The following is a 16,664-nucleotide window of genomic DNA, read 5'->3' as shown; positions in this document are numbered from 1 at the left end:
TTTACGAAGTATACTACAGTGTGTTGATGGGGTAAGCTGTTTCGTATAATTAAAACAACTATAGTTGATCAAATCAATAAAATACAGGTATAATTGTTTTTAGTTAGTTAACTGGCTAATTTAAAAACTTGCACTGAATCTCCCAGTCATTCATGAGGTTCTGCTGTGGTTTCTATTTTATCAACTGCTACATTCTTTCAATTTATGTCTTGTTGTCTATGACTTCTAGAAACAAGAATCAGGGGAGGACTGCTAATAAAGAAAAGGTGTAGGAGTGAAACGCCCCCTCCCCTCCCCCACTTCCTCTTAAGTCGCTTTGTTTTACAGAATATGGGGTAACTTTGAAAACATAGGTGCCTAATTGGAACCCAGTATAATTACATGTTTAAAACCATTAAAACCGTAAAATATACATGCATGTTTATACATATGCATACATTGTGGTTTTAACTATGTTTGCAGCTTTGACCTAAAATATGTTTACTGTTTGTCTAAATATTATTTTCACAAAAAAAATAAAGTGTATTTAAAATGTTGATCCATAATTGGAGAGGGCTCTAAGTGCACTTGTTGTCACCAAGGCTATTTAAAGCAGAAAATATTATCAGTGTCATGTACCCAACTTGCTACCTGTCGGCCCCAAAACATTTAAAATACCCAATGAACACTGATGTCTTTTTAATACTGTAAAATGCTTGTGACTAATATGAATATATAGTGGTCACCATTAGGATCTTGACAGTTGTTGCATGCAATTCTGGCCTTGTCCATGAGACTCAGTTTTCCCTGTACTTGAACTACTTCAGCACATGCTATTCCAAGCTGAAAGTATCAAAATTTTAATGGTAATTGCAGTACAGCAGGTGTCTGTACTACTGCATTTTTAATATCTGGTTTTTGTGGGCTTAACTCAATGTTAGTTGAATGACTGGTGTTACAAATGCCAATCTATTGGTGTAAATTAGCTGAAGACTGACTGTTCCTTCCTCTAATAGTGTATGCTTTTCGCTACTATCCGATGTGCTTAATAAATTGCTTGAAATGCCTAGGTTTTGTTTTTTTTTGTATTGGTTTGACATGTAATTATATAAATGTACAAAAAAAATAAAAGGGAAATGCTTTATAAGCATTGAGGGATGTTCAGTGCAACTTTATCAACCTAAAGTGGTCACTAGATGGCCTGCTAGCATAGCCTTTTTACTGAAATTTCATATGGTTTGAAGACATATGGATTCTTCTTGCTGCTGTTTTTAATCTAAAGTGATGTTTTAAATACTGTTTTTATATCTACCAGGAACACTAGATTTACTAATGCTTTAAGTTATTTAAATGTCTGTCTCTTTGTGAAATGGTTTAATGTTCCAAAGTGAATTTTATACTGCACATAAAAAACAGGTTTTTTTCACAAACAAATTTTAATGTGCTGTCAAATATATCTTTGGGTAGTGCGCACCTCCTTGAATGGGGGGAGGGAGTGTGTGCGCGCACGCGTGTGCGTGTGTGTGTAATATACACATTATACAGTTCAGATAGAGATTTTTAGTAGACATAAAATATGACTAAGTTTAACTTTCAAAGGCAAATTTGGATGCAGAAAATAAAGGGGGGAGGGGAATGTCATAACTTTGTTATGTGAGAGCACAGTGTTTTGTTAACAATATACCAAAATGCTTTTATGTTTAAGGAAAAGTGTCCTTCACCTCCCTTTTACGCTTATGGAGCAGACTGAAAGTTGTGCTTTTTTTTGTTTCTTGATTATTTTGAGGGAGGGAGCAATGTTTTAATTCTGTCATTAAATGAAGCTTTAATTTTCTCATAGCCGTGTGATGGAAGTTAAAATAAAAACAGAGGCTAAGCATTAAGATGTATGAAAGATGACCAAATAAACATTGCAAAATTTAATTTTTAATAATGAGAGATCTGGCAGCAATAATAGATACAGATCATTGACATATTCTTAGCTGGGTCTATGTAATTGAGTCTGTATTTTCTCATTATATGCATAATTAAAATTGAATATCTTCATTTTTGTTTTGCATTCTGCATCTGCAGTAGATCAACTTTAAAACAAAATATTTTTACTAAAAACTTTATGGTAGAAAAATGTATGGATTTTGCAAAGCTGCACGCTGTGGAATTTAAGATTTTTATTAACAATAAAGAATGTAATATTTAATTTCTTTCATGTGTACAAACACATCAGGTTTATAACAGAATAAATGCCAGACTGTTCCCATGAACAGATTATTATAGTTCGTAATCTTGTTTAGAAAACTGTAAGGATTAGTAGATAGACCCTGGAGATTTCTTAGGTACTATCTTGCTCAACTGGAACTGTCTGCATGCGTACTGTGGAAAGTGTAGAAGATGTTTTTATACACACAAAGCATGGAAAAAATACCTTCCCCCACCCCACTCTCCTGCTGGTAATAGCTTATCTAAAGTGATCACTCTCCTTACAATGTGTATGATAATCAAATTGGGCCATTTCCAGCACAAATCCAGGGTTTAACAAGAACGTCTGAGGAAGGAGGGGGGGTGGGTTAGGAAAACAAGGGGAAATAGGTTATCTTGCATAATGACTTAGCCACTCCCAGTCTCTATTCAAGCCTAAGTTAATTGTATCCAATTTGCAAATGAATTCCAATTCAACAGTCTCTCGCTGGAGTCTGGATTTGAAGTTTTTCTGTTGTAATATCGCAACTTTCATGTCTGTAATCGCGTGACCAGAGAGATTGAAGTGTTCTCCGACAGACACACCCCTGGAACCCCAACCTGGGATATTCTATCTACTACCCAAGATCCATAAACCTGGAAATCCTGGGCGCCCCATCATCTCAGGCATTGGCACCCTGACAGCAGGATTGTCTGGCTATGTAGACTCCCTCCTCAGGCCCTACGCTACCAGCACTCCCAGCTACCTTCGAGACACCACTGACTTCCTGAGGAAACTACAATCCATCGGTGATCTTCCTGATAACATCATCCTGGCCACTATGGATATAGAAGCCCTCTACACCAGCATTCCACACAAAGATGGACTACAAGCCGTCAGGAACAGTATCCCCAATAATGTCACGGCAAACCTGGTGGCTGAACTTTGTGACTTTGTCCTTACCCATAACTATTTCACATTTGGGGACAATGTATACCTTCAGATCAGCGGCACTGCTATGGGTACCCGCATGGCCCCACAGTATGCCAACATTTTTATGGCTGATTTAGAACAACGCTTCCTCAGCTCTCGTCCCCTAAAGCCCCTACTCTACTTGCGCTATATTGATGACATCTTCATCATCTGGACCCATGGAAAAGAAGCCCTTGAGGAATTCCACCATGATTTCAACAATTTCCATCCCACCATCAACCTCAGCCTGGTCCAGTCCACACAAGAGATCCACTTCCTGGACACTACAGTGCTAATAAACGATGGTCACATAAACACCACCCTATACCGGAAACCTACTGACCGCTATTCCTACCTACATGCCTCCAGCTTTCACCCTGACCACACCACACGATCCATTGTCTACAGCCAAGCTCTGCGATACAACCGCATTTGCTCCAACCCCTCAGACAGAGACAAACACCTACAAGATCTCTATCAAGCATTCTTACAACTAGAATACCCACCTGCGGAAGTGAAGAAACAGATTGATAGAGCCAGAAGAGTTCCCAGAAGTCACCTACTACAGGACAGGCCGAACAAAGAAAATAACAGAACACCACTAGCCGTCACCTTCAGCCCCCAACTAAAACCCCTCCAACGCATTACTAAGGATCTACAACCTATCCTGAAGGATGACCCAACACACTCTCACAAATCTTGGGAGACAGGCCAGTCCTTGCCTACAGACAGCCCCCCAACCTGAAGCAAATACTCACCAGCAACCACATACCACACAACAGAACCACTAACCCAGGAACCTATCCTTGCAACAAAGCCCGTTACCAACTGTGCCCACATATCTATTCAGGGGACACCATCACAGGGCCTAATAACATCAGCCACACTATCAGAGGCTCGTTCACCTGCACATCCACCAATGTGATATATGCCATCATGTGCCAGCAATGCCCCTCTGCCATGTACATTGGTCAAACTGGACAGTCTCTACGTAAAAGAATAAATGGACACAAATCAGATATCAAGAATTATAACATTCATAAACCAGTCGGAGAACACTCCAATCTCTCTGGTCACGCGATTACAGACATGAAAGTTGCGATATTACAACAGAAAAACTTCAAAACCAGAGTCCAGCAAGAGACTGCTGAATTGGAATTCATTTGCAAATTGGATACAATTAACTTAGGTTACCTTGCATAATGACTTAGCCACTCCCAGTCTCTATTCAAGCCTATTTCCCCTTGTTTTCCTAACCCCCCCTCCCCCCCTTCCTCAGACGTTCTTGTTAAACCCTGGATTTAAGCATAGAGGACTACTGCTATGTTCCTGGGTTAGTCAATGACTCATGGTTTAGCAAGATTGCGCATAAAGAACCATTTTAGACAAGTGGAAGATAACACAGTATTTCTAATGTCAACATATGTCTCTTGAATCTTATATACCCTAGCATTTTATACTGTCCATCAGAAGATGACTGAGAGCCAGGTGAGAGATTTGATCATGGGCCTGATATGCTCACAGTGGCCTAAGCCATGGAGAAGGTTAGCAGATGCTTTCTGGACCATCTGGAGTTTGTGTATAGAATCATAGAATATCAGGGTTGGAAGGGACCTCAGGAGGTCATCTAGTCCAACCCCCTATTCAAAGCAGGACCAATCCCCAATTTTTTGCCCCAGATCCCTAAATGGCCTCAAGGATTGAACTCACAACCCTAGGTTTAGCAGGGCAATGCTCAAACCACTGAGCTATCCCTCACCCCAGAGGCTTCACATTCAGCTGTAATCTAGCCTAGATGTGACAAATGCATGGTCCCTTGTGATCAGCTTATTATCCAGGAAGAAGGGATGAAGTTTCCTTGTGAGCTGGAGGTGAAAGAAGACATTTTTTTAGAAACTGATGTTTCCTGCTCATTCAAGCTTACTGAGGCATCAAAGTATCCTGAGGCTTTCTACCACATTGATGAATCGTGGCTGTGTACCTTCAGTGGAATGTGGATACTGTGTCTTATAGTTTTCAGAGTAGCAGCCGTGTTAGTCTGTATCTGTAAAAAGAAAAGGAGTACTTGTGGCACCTTAGAGACTAACAAATTTATTAGCGCATAAGCTTTCGTGAGCTACATCCGATGAAGTGAGCTGCATCCGATGAAGTGAGCTGTAGCTCACGAAAGCTTATACTCTAATAAATTTGTTAGTCTCTAAGGTGCCACAAGTACTCCTTTTTCTTTTTTGTGTCTTACAGTATTTTTCAGGGCTTCTTGAGCTTTGGCATGTGTGATGGGACCAAACTCAGTCAGGTGCAGTGGAATGGATAATACTATCTGGTCAGTGCTAAAGCTTCTTTCCCAGGTAGCCCCATATGTATTCAGTCGACCTCCTCAGCAAAGTATGCAGACTGCTCTTCACATCAGTCGATGCTTAAGTCTGGTGTATAGGATGTGCAATCTGGGTTGAGAAGATGGTTTACTATGCAATAGAGCTCTCATAGCCATGATTCTGCTCGGTCGTTTGTGGGGGAGGAGAACGCTCATTTTGCCTTCTTTCCTGCAGTGGCATGTATTTGTATTGTGCAAATCTTAATGAACAGCAAATAAAACCAGCAGCTTTTGTGCCATGTATATTTGTTTGAGCTTCCTTTTCACGTAAACTAGTTCTTAGAGATGGCATTATTTTCACTCTTGTCTATAGAGATTTATTAATTCCTTGTCTAATAATTGGCCAGACATTCCTCCTTTTTTCCATAACTACAGGTGCTTTATCACTTCTCTGTCCCACCTTGATTTCTGCAAATGATACCCATGATCTGTCATGCAGTTTACTCAAATGATGCCAGTTGCATAAGATGCAGAGAACATTCCTTTTTGAAACACTAAGAACAAACTGTCAGCGAATTACAGAAGCACCAATCTGTATATTAGTTGCAGGAAATGGAAGAATTTAGGAATAGATTTATATTCATGCTATGTTTTTGCAAATGACTTATTTTAAAGCTGTCTGCACCAGTTTTTTGCCTGTGTCAAAAACAGAACACAGCTAAAAGTTTTGCAAAAAGGGACATCATAATCTAAAAATTATAATAGCTGACTGACGAATGTTTCACTGACTTCAGTTACTAATACAACTGGAACACTTGGTTGGATTCTGAAACTAGCCATCACTGGAGAGGAATTAATTTTCTAGTGAAATTATATGGTGTTCCTCCTTTAAATATTTATCATTTTTCTCTAAGATGGTGAATGGACACTTGTGTGTGTCCTGTACATCTCATGGAATCTGTTACACAATATACATTTTTAAATGTCTATTGCATGTCTGTCTATTTTAATTTTTATTTTAGACTTTAAATGATGTAGATTTGGATTTTGGGTTATAGCAGAAGTCTATCATAGTACTTTTATTGTTGCTATCTGACTGCCATGTCAGACATCTTGAACGAGGGATAAGGATAAGGCTAGGGGGAGACTGAGGATGACAATCAGTATACCAAGAAACAGAAGAGGAAGCTTGAAATTTCTTCATTTGGGCAGTTTTCTCTTGTGAAGACTTTAGTTCAAGTCCCAATCCTACAAACACTTATATACATGTGTAACTGTATGCACAGAGTGTGTGTTTGTTTGTTTCCATTGAATTCAGTAAAACTTCTTGTGTAAAACTACTTTATGTTAGTGTTTGGATTGGTGCACTTGTATTATCCACTATTTACATGTAATATTTAAATTTGTGCCAGTGCTTTGTGGTAATCAAATTTGCTTGAGAAGCATATTTTGCACTGCTTTGTTAACCTTGCTAAAGTCTCCTGTGCAATTAGTTGCTTAAATTCCAAAATGAATGAATGTTCTCTCTTTCTGCATAAGTAAATAAAGTTTAAAAAAATTTTACATGCCCTGACACGAGCTAAATTTGTAAATGACAAATACAGTACTAATGAAAAATTGTATTCAGTTCAGTGATAAATAGTTACTCTGTAGTTGCTAGAGTTTATACCATACTATATAATTATAAGAGTTCAGAAAAAGGTTCCTTATCAGGGCTCTTAACCTATGCAAAAATTAATACCTGTAGCCAACTTGTTGGCTAGCAATATATCAAACTTTTAGAATAAATTTGGTTTTCAACTGAATAAAAATGATTTAAGATGTATACCGCTCAGAGAGATTCTGCAACAATAAAATATTACCTTGACCATATGTTCAGCAGCTGAAAAGCATTTTGAGTGAGTACTGAATTATGATTCTTTTTTTTTTTATGTAGGACATTGTACCGGTGGATGCCTCTTATGAGGTAAAAGAGCTGTATGTGCCAGAAAACAAGCTGAAATTGGCCAAAAGTGATGCAGAGACTCTGCTAACGTTGGAAATAAATAAGGTAGAGGAGTAATGGTATTGTGTTTCAGTGATTTGATTTCTGAAGCTGAAGCCAGAGTCTAATCTGTCAATTCAGGAGGTATAGCACAGTACCTAAACTAGTTACACGCTGTAACTTTTTAAAGATTGCTACAACATCCGCTTTGCTGATCTTCTTTTGTTATCTTTGAGTCTCCATGACCTCAAAACTAATTGTTAGCATTTTAAAAAAATTTAGTTAATTCCCTTAACATCTCTATGACATGAGTCGGATGGTCTGGATGATATGTTTTCTAGTTTCCTAAACAAAGCAATCTCCTACCTGCCTTTTATAGATAGCTTTTTGTACAAGTTCTTAATTATTTTACAAATGTCCAGGCTTTTTTATTTTTCTTAAAGACAGATTTATACTATAGAAGGTGACTCTTTGTAATTTCATCCTTTTCTTTTTATTAACTAAGTTACATTTTTTTTTCCTGTCACTTATTTTTCTTTTATGCTTTTAGCTATCATGACCTCATGCTGCTTTTTCGCTCCCCTTGGCTTCCCTGCTGGATGCCTTGACCTACTCTGTTCTTATTTGATTAATTTACTACTCTTCCAGTTCATATTTGAGCCAGTCTTTTGAAAACACAGACTGGCTGCTTTTTGTTCCTTGTATTCTTCTTTTTTTCAGAGGAATTGGGCCATGAGCCAGCAAAGCACTTAAACACAGACTTAACTGTAAGCACATGAGTTTTCCTTTTAACTTTTTAATGAGCTTACTAGTGCTTAAGCATATGCTTAACTTTAGGTGCTTTGTGGGATCAAGGTCTCAATCTGTCTTGGAAGGATGCCTTAAGATTTCCAGTCTTTTTTTTCTACACCTGTGGATTTTAACACTTCCTCTCACTGCAGTTTATTAGATTCCTTGCTCTGCTGCCTTCTGTGAAGTTATCTGTTGCTTTTCTGAATTAAAGTAGCTTATTGGTCACTAGTACCAAGCTTCCTTAGTCTTGTATTGTAAATTGCTTCCTCTCTCTATTGGTAAGAAATAGATCAATCTAGAAAAAAAATCCCCCCCTCCTTTTTTTTTTGGTTACTAAATACCAACACAAGCTGTGGGAGAAATCTGCATCTTAATTGTCTCAACATGAGGTAAACAAAGTAGTAAATATTAGTCATGTACTTGTATTACATGAGCTCTTGCACAACGGACCTGCCCAAGCTCAGCAAGCTCTTCCTTGTGAAAAGCTCTTGACTCAGTCTCATTAATGTGCATACAGAAATAATAAAACAGTTGTGATACATCTCGCTGTGTGGCCTTTACTAAGTGTTAAGGGAGGAAATTCCCTGTAAACTGATATCAGTCTTTTAAACTAAAATAAGTGGTAGTCTGATTATTATGAGGCTGACGGGAGGGGGCGGAGTCATAACTGCTTTTTGCTATAAAAATACCACTTCTAATTGATTAAAAGACTTTTAACAGTTACGCCCAGGATTATTTTTCTGTTTTATGTGTTTCCCTCATCCTCTTGCTTAAGAATGTAAGTAGCCCTATGTATAAGACATGGTCTTGTTCATTGCAGAACTATCTGAATTCTGCTAATTTGAACTACTAAAGGCCTTCAGTATACAAACTAATTGCAATTCATTTATTTCTAGCATAGCATTGGAAATTCAGCTAATACGATGCTGGAAATGTGAAAAGTAGCTCATTTATAAATTGTGAGGAGGAAAAAGGCATTTTTTTTCTGTGAAGAGACTGAGATCTGTGCTACTGATGATTAATGCTCTCTATTAAAAGCTGATCTGTACTTACATATACATTAGATTTAGTATGGAGAATATATCTGTATTCTGAAAAAAAATTCTCGAAGGTTACTTGGCTCAGTGCATGGAGTTCACTGGTGTCGGCATGTGTATGTCTGTCTCTTTACCAGGTGGATATGCAATGGGTGCAAGTACTGGCAGAAGGTTGGGCGACACCACTTAATGGCTTTATGAGAGAGAGAGAATACTTGCAATGCCTTCATTTTGACTGCCTTCTGGATGGTAAGGCATTTCAGTTTAAAAATACTTTTTAAAACCACCCGAAGCACACAGCTCTCCAGCTTTGTTGTGGTACATTGATTTGCCATGTGAGAACTGTATTAGATGTGTGTCCTCTCCTGAGGACAGAGAATCAAAACTTGCAAATGATTAAACTTACTATGAAATAATATCTTGCTTTTAGCTTCTGCCTTCTTGTTACTGGATTAGTTTTATAAATGAAAACCTTCCACAATTAATAATTATCTTCAGCAGTGTATATGTCTTTCAAACTTTCCTATTCACTTTTGAAAAACTTTGTCCTTCTCCAGTCTCCATTAATTTTTGGTATTCAGGGTTACTGATAAATAACTGTTAGTATGTAGCTCTAGACCAAGATTGTCTAAAGACATGTTCTGTGGCTGTGCCAGAGTGAAGAGAGTGCAAAGTGATTCTCTGCTGAGGCTTGGAGCCATGGCAGACAAAACCAAGAAGAAGGTTCAGGCCCTTCTGGTCCCCTTTGAAGCTCTGCTGGACTCCAGCCTGTCTGATTTTGCTTTTGCGTCTTACAGCTCCCCTTTGCTACAGAATTGACTCCCGTCTCACCATTTCCTGCTGTTATTCTTTGTCTGCCATGCTGCCTCCAACAATTGTTACTCCTGTCTTATCCCAATGTTCCAGATTCCTCTTTTAAATCCCCTTATTTCTTTTACAAATCTCTCAGATGCTAACCTGTATAATAAAATGTTATCACCATTCCATTATTTCATACTCTTCAGGTTTGCACCACCCTCTGAGACTTCTTTCTTTCTTTCCATACCATTCCATTTCTTTGTCTCTCTGCCCTGTAAAGCTCATTTGTATAGAGACTTCAGCTTCTTTTTGCATCTTGTATATGACTGAATGTACTGTTTAACAAAATATACATCCTTTTGTAGTGATACTATAAATGCATATAAAAAGTTTAGTGAAAAGAGTTTTTTAAAATGGTGGAGTATTTTAATATTCTTTGGAAAAATATCTGGTTACTGTTTTTGAAACAGAATGTATCTCTGTCTGTGTAGAGCTGTCCTGCAATTCTGTTCTTTTGTCTGGTTGTATCTGTAAATGCAACTGCTTTCAGTTTTGCCTCTGTTTCTTTCTTTGATTCTTATTTAGGTCAGACACATGGAGAGAGTAGCAATGTAGGGAACATGTGGGAAGAAAGATGTTGGGGTGAGGGGTAGAAACAGCTGCACCCCTGTCAGTACACCTACAATCTTTCCTTTGATCACAGATTTTTCAACATTTCAGAGGCCTGTAGTTTCACAGATGGTCATTTGAGGGCAGGTCCTTCAGTGAGAAAAGAAAAGAAACGTCAATTTTCAGATTGAAGGTAGAGAGGAAATATAGTGCCTAAGGAGGTGATAGCAGCCATTCGGCAGTGTGTGTTTGGTGGTATTCATTTTGAAACATGCCTTTTTCCCAAATCACTTCTTCTGTTCATCTGTTCTGTTCCTTACATTTTTCTTACATTTGTGTATTAGCAGTTAATTACAAGCTAAAATTATTTTGTAACAAATAACAAAATGCATTCCCCCATTTTCCCTGTTCTTTGTGCGAATAAAGTTTACTTCAGCACAATGCAATTTCGAAGCCCGTAGCCCCAAAACTTTTCCTTCATGGCTTTAGTTTGCAGCCCTAGACTTGTCATAGTTATAGAGCAAGCTGCGCTTTAGACCCCTTTACAGTTCTTCTTGAGTACACACCTCAGGCAACAGGCTATGCTGCCTTCACCTCTCTAGGTGGAACCCCATGGTTCTATCACTGCTACACTGGATCTTTGGGGTGCGGCCCCCACTATGCCCAAAGGCTACTTAACTTCCAGGGTGTTTGTATGCATTTTTTAATGCGATTTTGAAAAGTTGTAGTAAATCAGGGTTAGCAATTTTTGACTGTCAAGTGAAATATTAATTATTTAACATTGTGTTTTTGGTTTTTTTTGGGGTTTTTTTTTGCAACCAAACCTTAGTGGTGGGCAAGTAGACTGGCTGATAAAAGGTTTGACGCTTTTGCAACACAGTAAATGTTTCTCTTTTGTACAACTAAGTGCTTAATAAGTGCTATTTTATCCTTTGTTTGCTTTGGAAAACAAAGAATCTGGATACTAAGACTAAATTCTGAGTGCAAGTATGCGACACACCTTTCATTTCAGATTATATGAGAGACTGGGAATAAAAAATTATTGCATGTTCTTTTCCAGCCAACTTCATCATTTTTAACTTTCTGACTCTAGGGGCAGGTTTGAAAGGTTTCTAAAATGTATTGTCCAAAGATGTGAGTTTACATAGGGCCAGAGGTGAATTCCTAACCCCACTGAATTCATTGGCCAAATTCCCGTTGACTTCAGTGGGGACAGGATTTTGCCCTAGGTGAATACCCTGGAGTTTCTCATTATTATGGTAAGTATGACATTAAGACTTCAAGCTTTTTCAGTTAATTTACAATAACTAGTCCACTAGTCTCTCATAACCTAATTCCCTTATTGTTGTCAAGAAAAATAAGACTTCCAGCATGTGGTAATGAAGTAAATCTTTAAAAATGAAGATCACATGTAGTTTTAGAATTGACGTGCTCTGGGCTAGTTTTGTGGGAAGTTGACAGTTGATAAGATTGCAACTAAACAAACATATGCTAAATGTCTGACCGACTCAGTTGTCAATCTGTTTTGAAACATATGGGTTCAGGTAGTTCAGTCTGAAAATATGTTGATTCTCTCAATATTATAGTAGTAAAAACTTAACTTTTGAATTAATTGAATAATATACACTAGCTGATTTGACGTTTTTGACCACTTTCCATCACATTGAACTTCCCAAGCATCTGAAGTACAAATAACAAAAATGTTAGTGGGAACCAGAGGTTAAAATGCAGATTTGTGCCCAAATGATTTTTAGATGATCTTCTGATTTAAAAGGCAACATTGAACAAGAAGTGAAGAGCCTCCTTTTACTCCCTGAATGTCAGTTTTGGAACCACATACCCTAGTATGTAAGGCGGTTCTGGCAGCCATAAAACATGGACTATCTTTAGACTCCAAATATTTGTGTCTAGTATCAATCTTTTGACAGATAGTTCTGTCTGTGTAGATTAGAAGGTTTTGGTACCACTTTCATTAGTGCACATGTTGATTGTGTCACAACCAATTTTTAAACACGCTGGTTCCTTCTCAAGACTTGGTGCCTAAATTACTGTATAGCTACCTTGTATCTCATAGAGGAGCACAATCTCAAGTATTTTATTCTAAAATTTGCCCCTTTAGCACCAGTTAAGTGTAATTACTTGAACTATGTGTCATGGAATGTATAGCTTGTATTATAACTTGTTAGAAAGAGAAGATTGGGTTTGCATATGCCATTTGGTCACCATTTGTGAAGTGTGTATTCTTTATCCTACAGGAGGAGTTATTAACCTATCAGTGCCTATAGTGCTGCCAGCTAGCCAGGAAGACAAAGAGAGACTGGATGGATGTACAGCTCTTGCACTGGTGTATGAGGGGTGTCGTGTGGCCATTCTTCGTAACCCAGAGTTTTATGAACACAGGAAAGAGGAACGCTGTGCCAGGCAGTGGGGAACAATATGCAAGGAACATCCCTACATCAAGGTTGTTTGAAAGCTGTGTTATCTAGCTCTAATTAAAACTATCCTTTTTGTAGAGTTATAGTTGCAAGTGGAGTAGAGTTGACACCAGCAACTGTTTACCTGGACCAAAAATTCTTTGCTCTTCTGTTTAATTTTTAGACAGAAGTAAAGCTTTTACTGTTCGATGCAGCTGATCTCTATTGCGTACTCTTCGCTTGTTAGTGTGGCATTCTAAAATGAGTGGATGATCTACATGTGAAACGCATAGACTGTGCCACAGAATCAGCAATAGATCAGAGAAGAGAACTTTCTCCTTGGGTACACTTAGGAAATGCAGCCTTCTGTTTAAGGTGGGCCCAGATGGGTCATCAAAACTACTGAAGCAGCAGATGAACATGGTGCATATAGGGTGTATCTATCCTCCCTGAATATATAGTGGATGGTTTTGAAGGTATTGAAACATTTAGTGTTCCCTCTCATAGGGATACTTAACTTTTCTGTCTCCTTGCACTCTGCCTACCACGATGCGTGTTCTGATCATTGAGTAGTCTTCGTGACTGTGTCTTAAGGTTTGTAAACTCTGTTCGTTAGGGTTTGTAAGCTCTATGTGGATACTGCATTAAAGATTACCTGGGTTATCTCCAGTTGAGATGTTTTTTGAATAGTCTTGTTGGCATGCTGATGACTCAAAACCAATGTATTTTTTAAAAACTCAGACTAACTGTGAGTTTGTCCTAAAAAAAGGAAAAGTTATTGATACATTTAAAAAATCTATACAACTAATACTTGCACAAATTTGAAAACTGCACACTGCCCTACTTTACATTAACCTTTTAAATAATATAGTGCCATAGAACATTCTTGCGGGAATATGACTATATCTTGAATATTGCATATTTAGCTGTTGCTAAAATTATTTCAATGATCATGCATTCCGTCCTGTACAATGACAGGTCCGGTGGATATGACGGATGGATGGTGAGATTGCAAGTTCAGTAAAAGCTGACAATTATATCGGTTAAAGAAATCCAAGACAATGGAATGCATACAACAGGTGAATGCCACCTTATAGTATGCCACCAATCGCAATATGACTTGGTTAAGATTGGTGTAGGAAATATGAGCCCTCTTCTCATGTCTGCTCAGCAGCTTTACACCATGTTATCAGCCCAGAGCAGTGGATCTGGCTTCTTAGAATTCCCCTTAGTTAAGAGGACTGTCTAGGTGTCATAGAGCTGGTATAGCAGTTCCTATGTTTTTCACATGCCCCTTTTTTTCTGCCCTTGGGCCTCCATTTCAGCAGGCTTTTTTGCAGAAAAGGGCACCATTTTAGCATTCTTAAACTGTAGTGATCCCTAGCTGTTGGAATGGTCCCTTTGGAGAACTGGAAGCCCGATATAAGTTAGATTTGCCAACAGGTGCAACTTGGCTGGAGCAGATATTCTAGGCTTTGTTACTTCAATATCCTGATTTGTGTAGGTTTAAAAAAAAAATCCTTTATTGTAACATTTTGAATGCAGATGTGGCACAAATTTTGTATTCTTCAAATTCCATAATGCTGGAATTTAAGGATAAATTTATTCACACAATTGCTCTTTTGTACAACAACTGGGCAGTTACTGGCTCAGTTGCTCATTTGTGTATCCTTGCATAAAGGCAGCTCTAGCCTTTCAAGAATATGAATTTCATACTTAGATTTCCACGCATACACTTCTGCTCTGTCTTCTTAACATTTGTCATAAATTAATATTTGGTGATAAAGGATGAGATGACACTACTTCTTAAAAGTTATAAATAAGTAAATACCTGTTATGACACAGATCAATAAAAGTCAAGGCAAAATAAATCTAAAAACTTTAAAAATCCTTAAGATTTCAGTTTTAGTCACAAATGTAATTCATTGTAATGGATGAATAGTCAATCAAAACTTTATTTCTTTATTTGCTACTAAATGCTTGTTGTTACTTATTGATTTTGGGTTGACCAGAGCTTTTGTAGGCTTCATTCCAATACTGGGAGTAAGAAGTTTGAACAACAATTAAATGGCATGTGTCCTGAAGTAGGAAGCTTCCCAGGCATCTACACCTTTTGGCTGTGGATGTTGCATAATTACACTGGTTAAGATGTTAGTTACTTTTCATTTCTATGCAGCATTTTGAAGGGAAATACACGTGCCAGTCACGGATTAGTTATTCTCACCTTCTTTGCCCTACAATGTAACTGATTCAGATCACATTTCAGTGATTTTAAAAATTACCACTTAGACTCAGAGAGTCTCTATAAAATAGAATGAACTCAAAACAGATTTTAGCAATTGCATTGTAGTGCAGTCCTTTAGATGTTCAGCTGACAACTGTCTTCTGTAACTGAAGTGTTTTTGTTTTAATTTATATGCTGACAAAACCTCTTCCACTCTTTCTTCTAGATGGTGATGGAGCAAGGGGACTGGCTTATTGGTGGAGATCTACAAGTCCTTGACCGTATTTATTGGAATGATGGTCTTGATCAATACCGTCTCACACCTGCTGAACTAAAGCAGAAATTCAAAGAAATGAATGCTGGTGAGTCACTTTTGTAGCTGTATCCTAGTATTCTCCATATTATCCAGAAGCTTACTGCTGCAAGACTGGATGGGCTTCTTGCCCAGGAGGGACAAACATCATTTGTGGGACATGTATTTTGAAAATATTTTCAGTATCTTGGAAAACTTGAAATTCTGTCTTCTAGATGAAAAATGGGCAGACATATTCTTTAAAATTTGGGTGAGCTGTTACTTGCCCAAGGCATCATAGCAAGTCAGTGACCACTGAAGACCTGTCTTCCCAGTACCCTTCAGAAACCACTAGACGGCTGCTCCACAACTACATTCTACAACTCAGGAAAAGAAGAGATAACATTGGCTTGTGGTGCAGCATGATTTTAAATGATCATAAGGAAGATGTACACTAAACCTCTCCCCAGTGTGTTCCCAGCTGGATAAAAGAGTGCAAGTCTGATTGATTGATTGATTTAATTCAGTTCTTCAGAAAGAATTCACTAAGCAATTGCAATATTGAGCCAGAAAGGTAATCTTCAACAACAAGCCAGTGCCTTTTTTCTCCTTCCAGATGTAAAAGAGAGCCTGACTGTTTTGAAAACTTTGTTTTTGTTTGTTAGAAATAATGTGTGTCCACACCCACACCCACCCTTAGAGGACTGGATTAGCTTGACTAACTAAAGACTGAAATCTGAACTAGTTGGAGAGGAAGCCATGTTGTGTCAGGCTGTCTAAATTTAGCTGTGTGGGTGTGTTAATACCTGTGAAACTCAGACTCCTGACAAACTCTTGGTGGGTTGGAGGTTGGGTACGTGGCTTTTTTCTGTGAAAGATTTGACATCCCTGATCCTTCAGTTGAATGCCAAGAATGCTCCCTCTTCAGTTCCCAAGTCCTCAAAGAAGTCCTCCAGCAAAACCAGGGAAGACAATTGGTATTTCTGATGGCTTGAAGGGCAAAAAAAAACAACCCTTTCTTAAAAATAAAATCTTTCAGACTCCTCTGTACATCATAAAGAACCCGCCCTCCC

At 38.1% G+C, this 16,664-nt stretch overlaps 1 protein-coding gene across 2 annotated transcripts in view; it reads left to right on the top strand.

The window, feature by feature from the left end:
- Nucleotides 1–16,664, top strand: part of PAPSS1 (3'-phosphoadenosine 5'-phosphosulfate synthase 1) — a 73,398-nt gene that overhangs the window by 32,053 nt on the left and 24,681 nt on the right. For both annotated transcript variants that reach the window (XM_048847157.2, XM_048847158.2), the window contains 4 exons: nucleotides 7,378–7,491; nucleotides 9,392–9,503; nucleotides 12,917–13,122; nucleotides 15,526–15,661. In XM_048847157.2, coding sequence (XP_048703114.1) covers nucleotides 7,378–7,491; nucleotides 9,392–9,503; nucleotides 12,917–13,122; nucleotides 15,526–15,661 — 568 coding nt within the window. The remainder of the gene's footprint in view (nucleotides 1–7,377; nucleotides 7,492–9,391; nucleotides 9,504–12,916; nucleotides 13,123–15,525; nucleotides 15,662–16,664) is intronic.

The sequence above is a fragment of the Caretta caretta genome, chromosome 4, assembly GCF_965140235.1.
Source record: "Caretta caretta isolate rCarCar2 chromosome 4, rCarCar1.hap1, whole genome shotgun sequence".
Classification (NCBI taxonomy): domain Eukaryota; kingdom Metazoa; phylum Chordata; order Testudines; family Cheloniidae; genus Caretta; species Caretta caretta.
The sequence above is the reverse complement of the archived record's forward strand: the minus strand, read 5'-3'. Positions and strand labels throughout refer to the sequence as shown.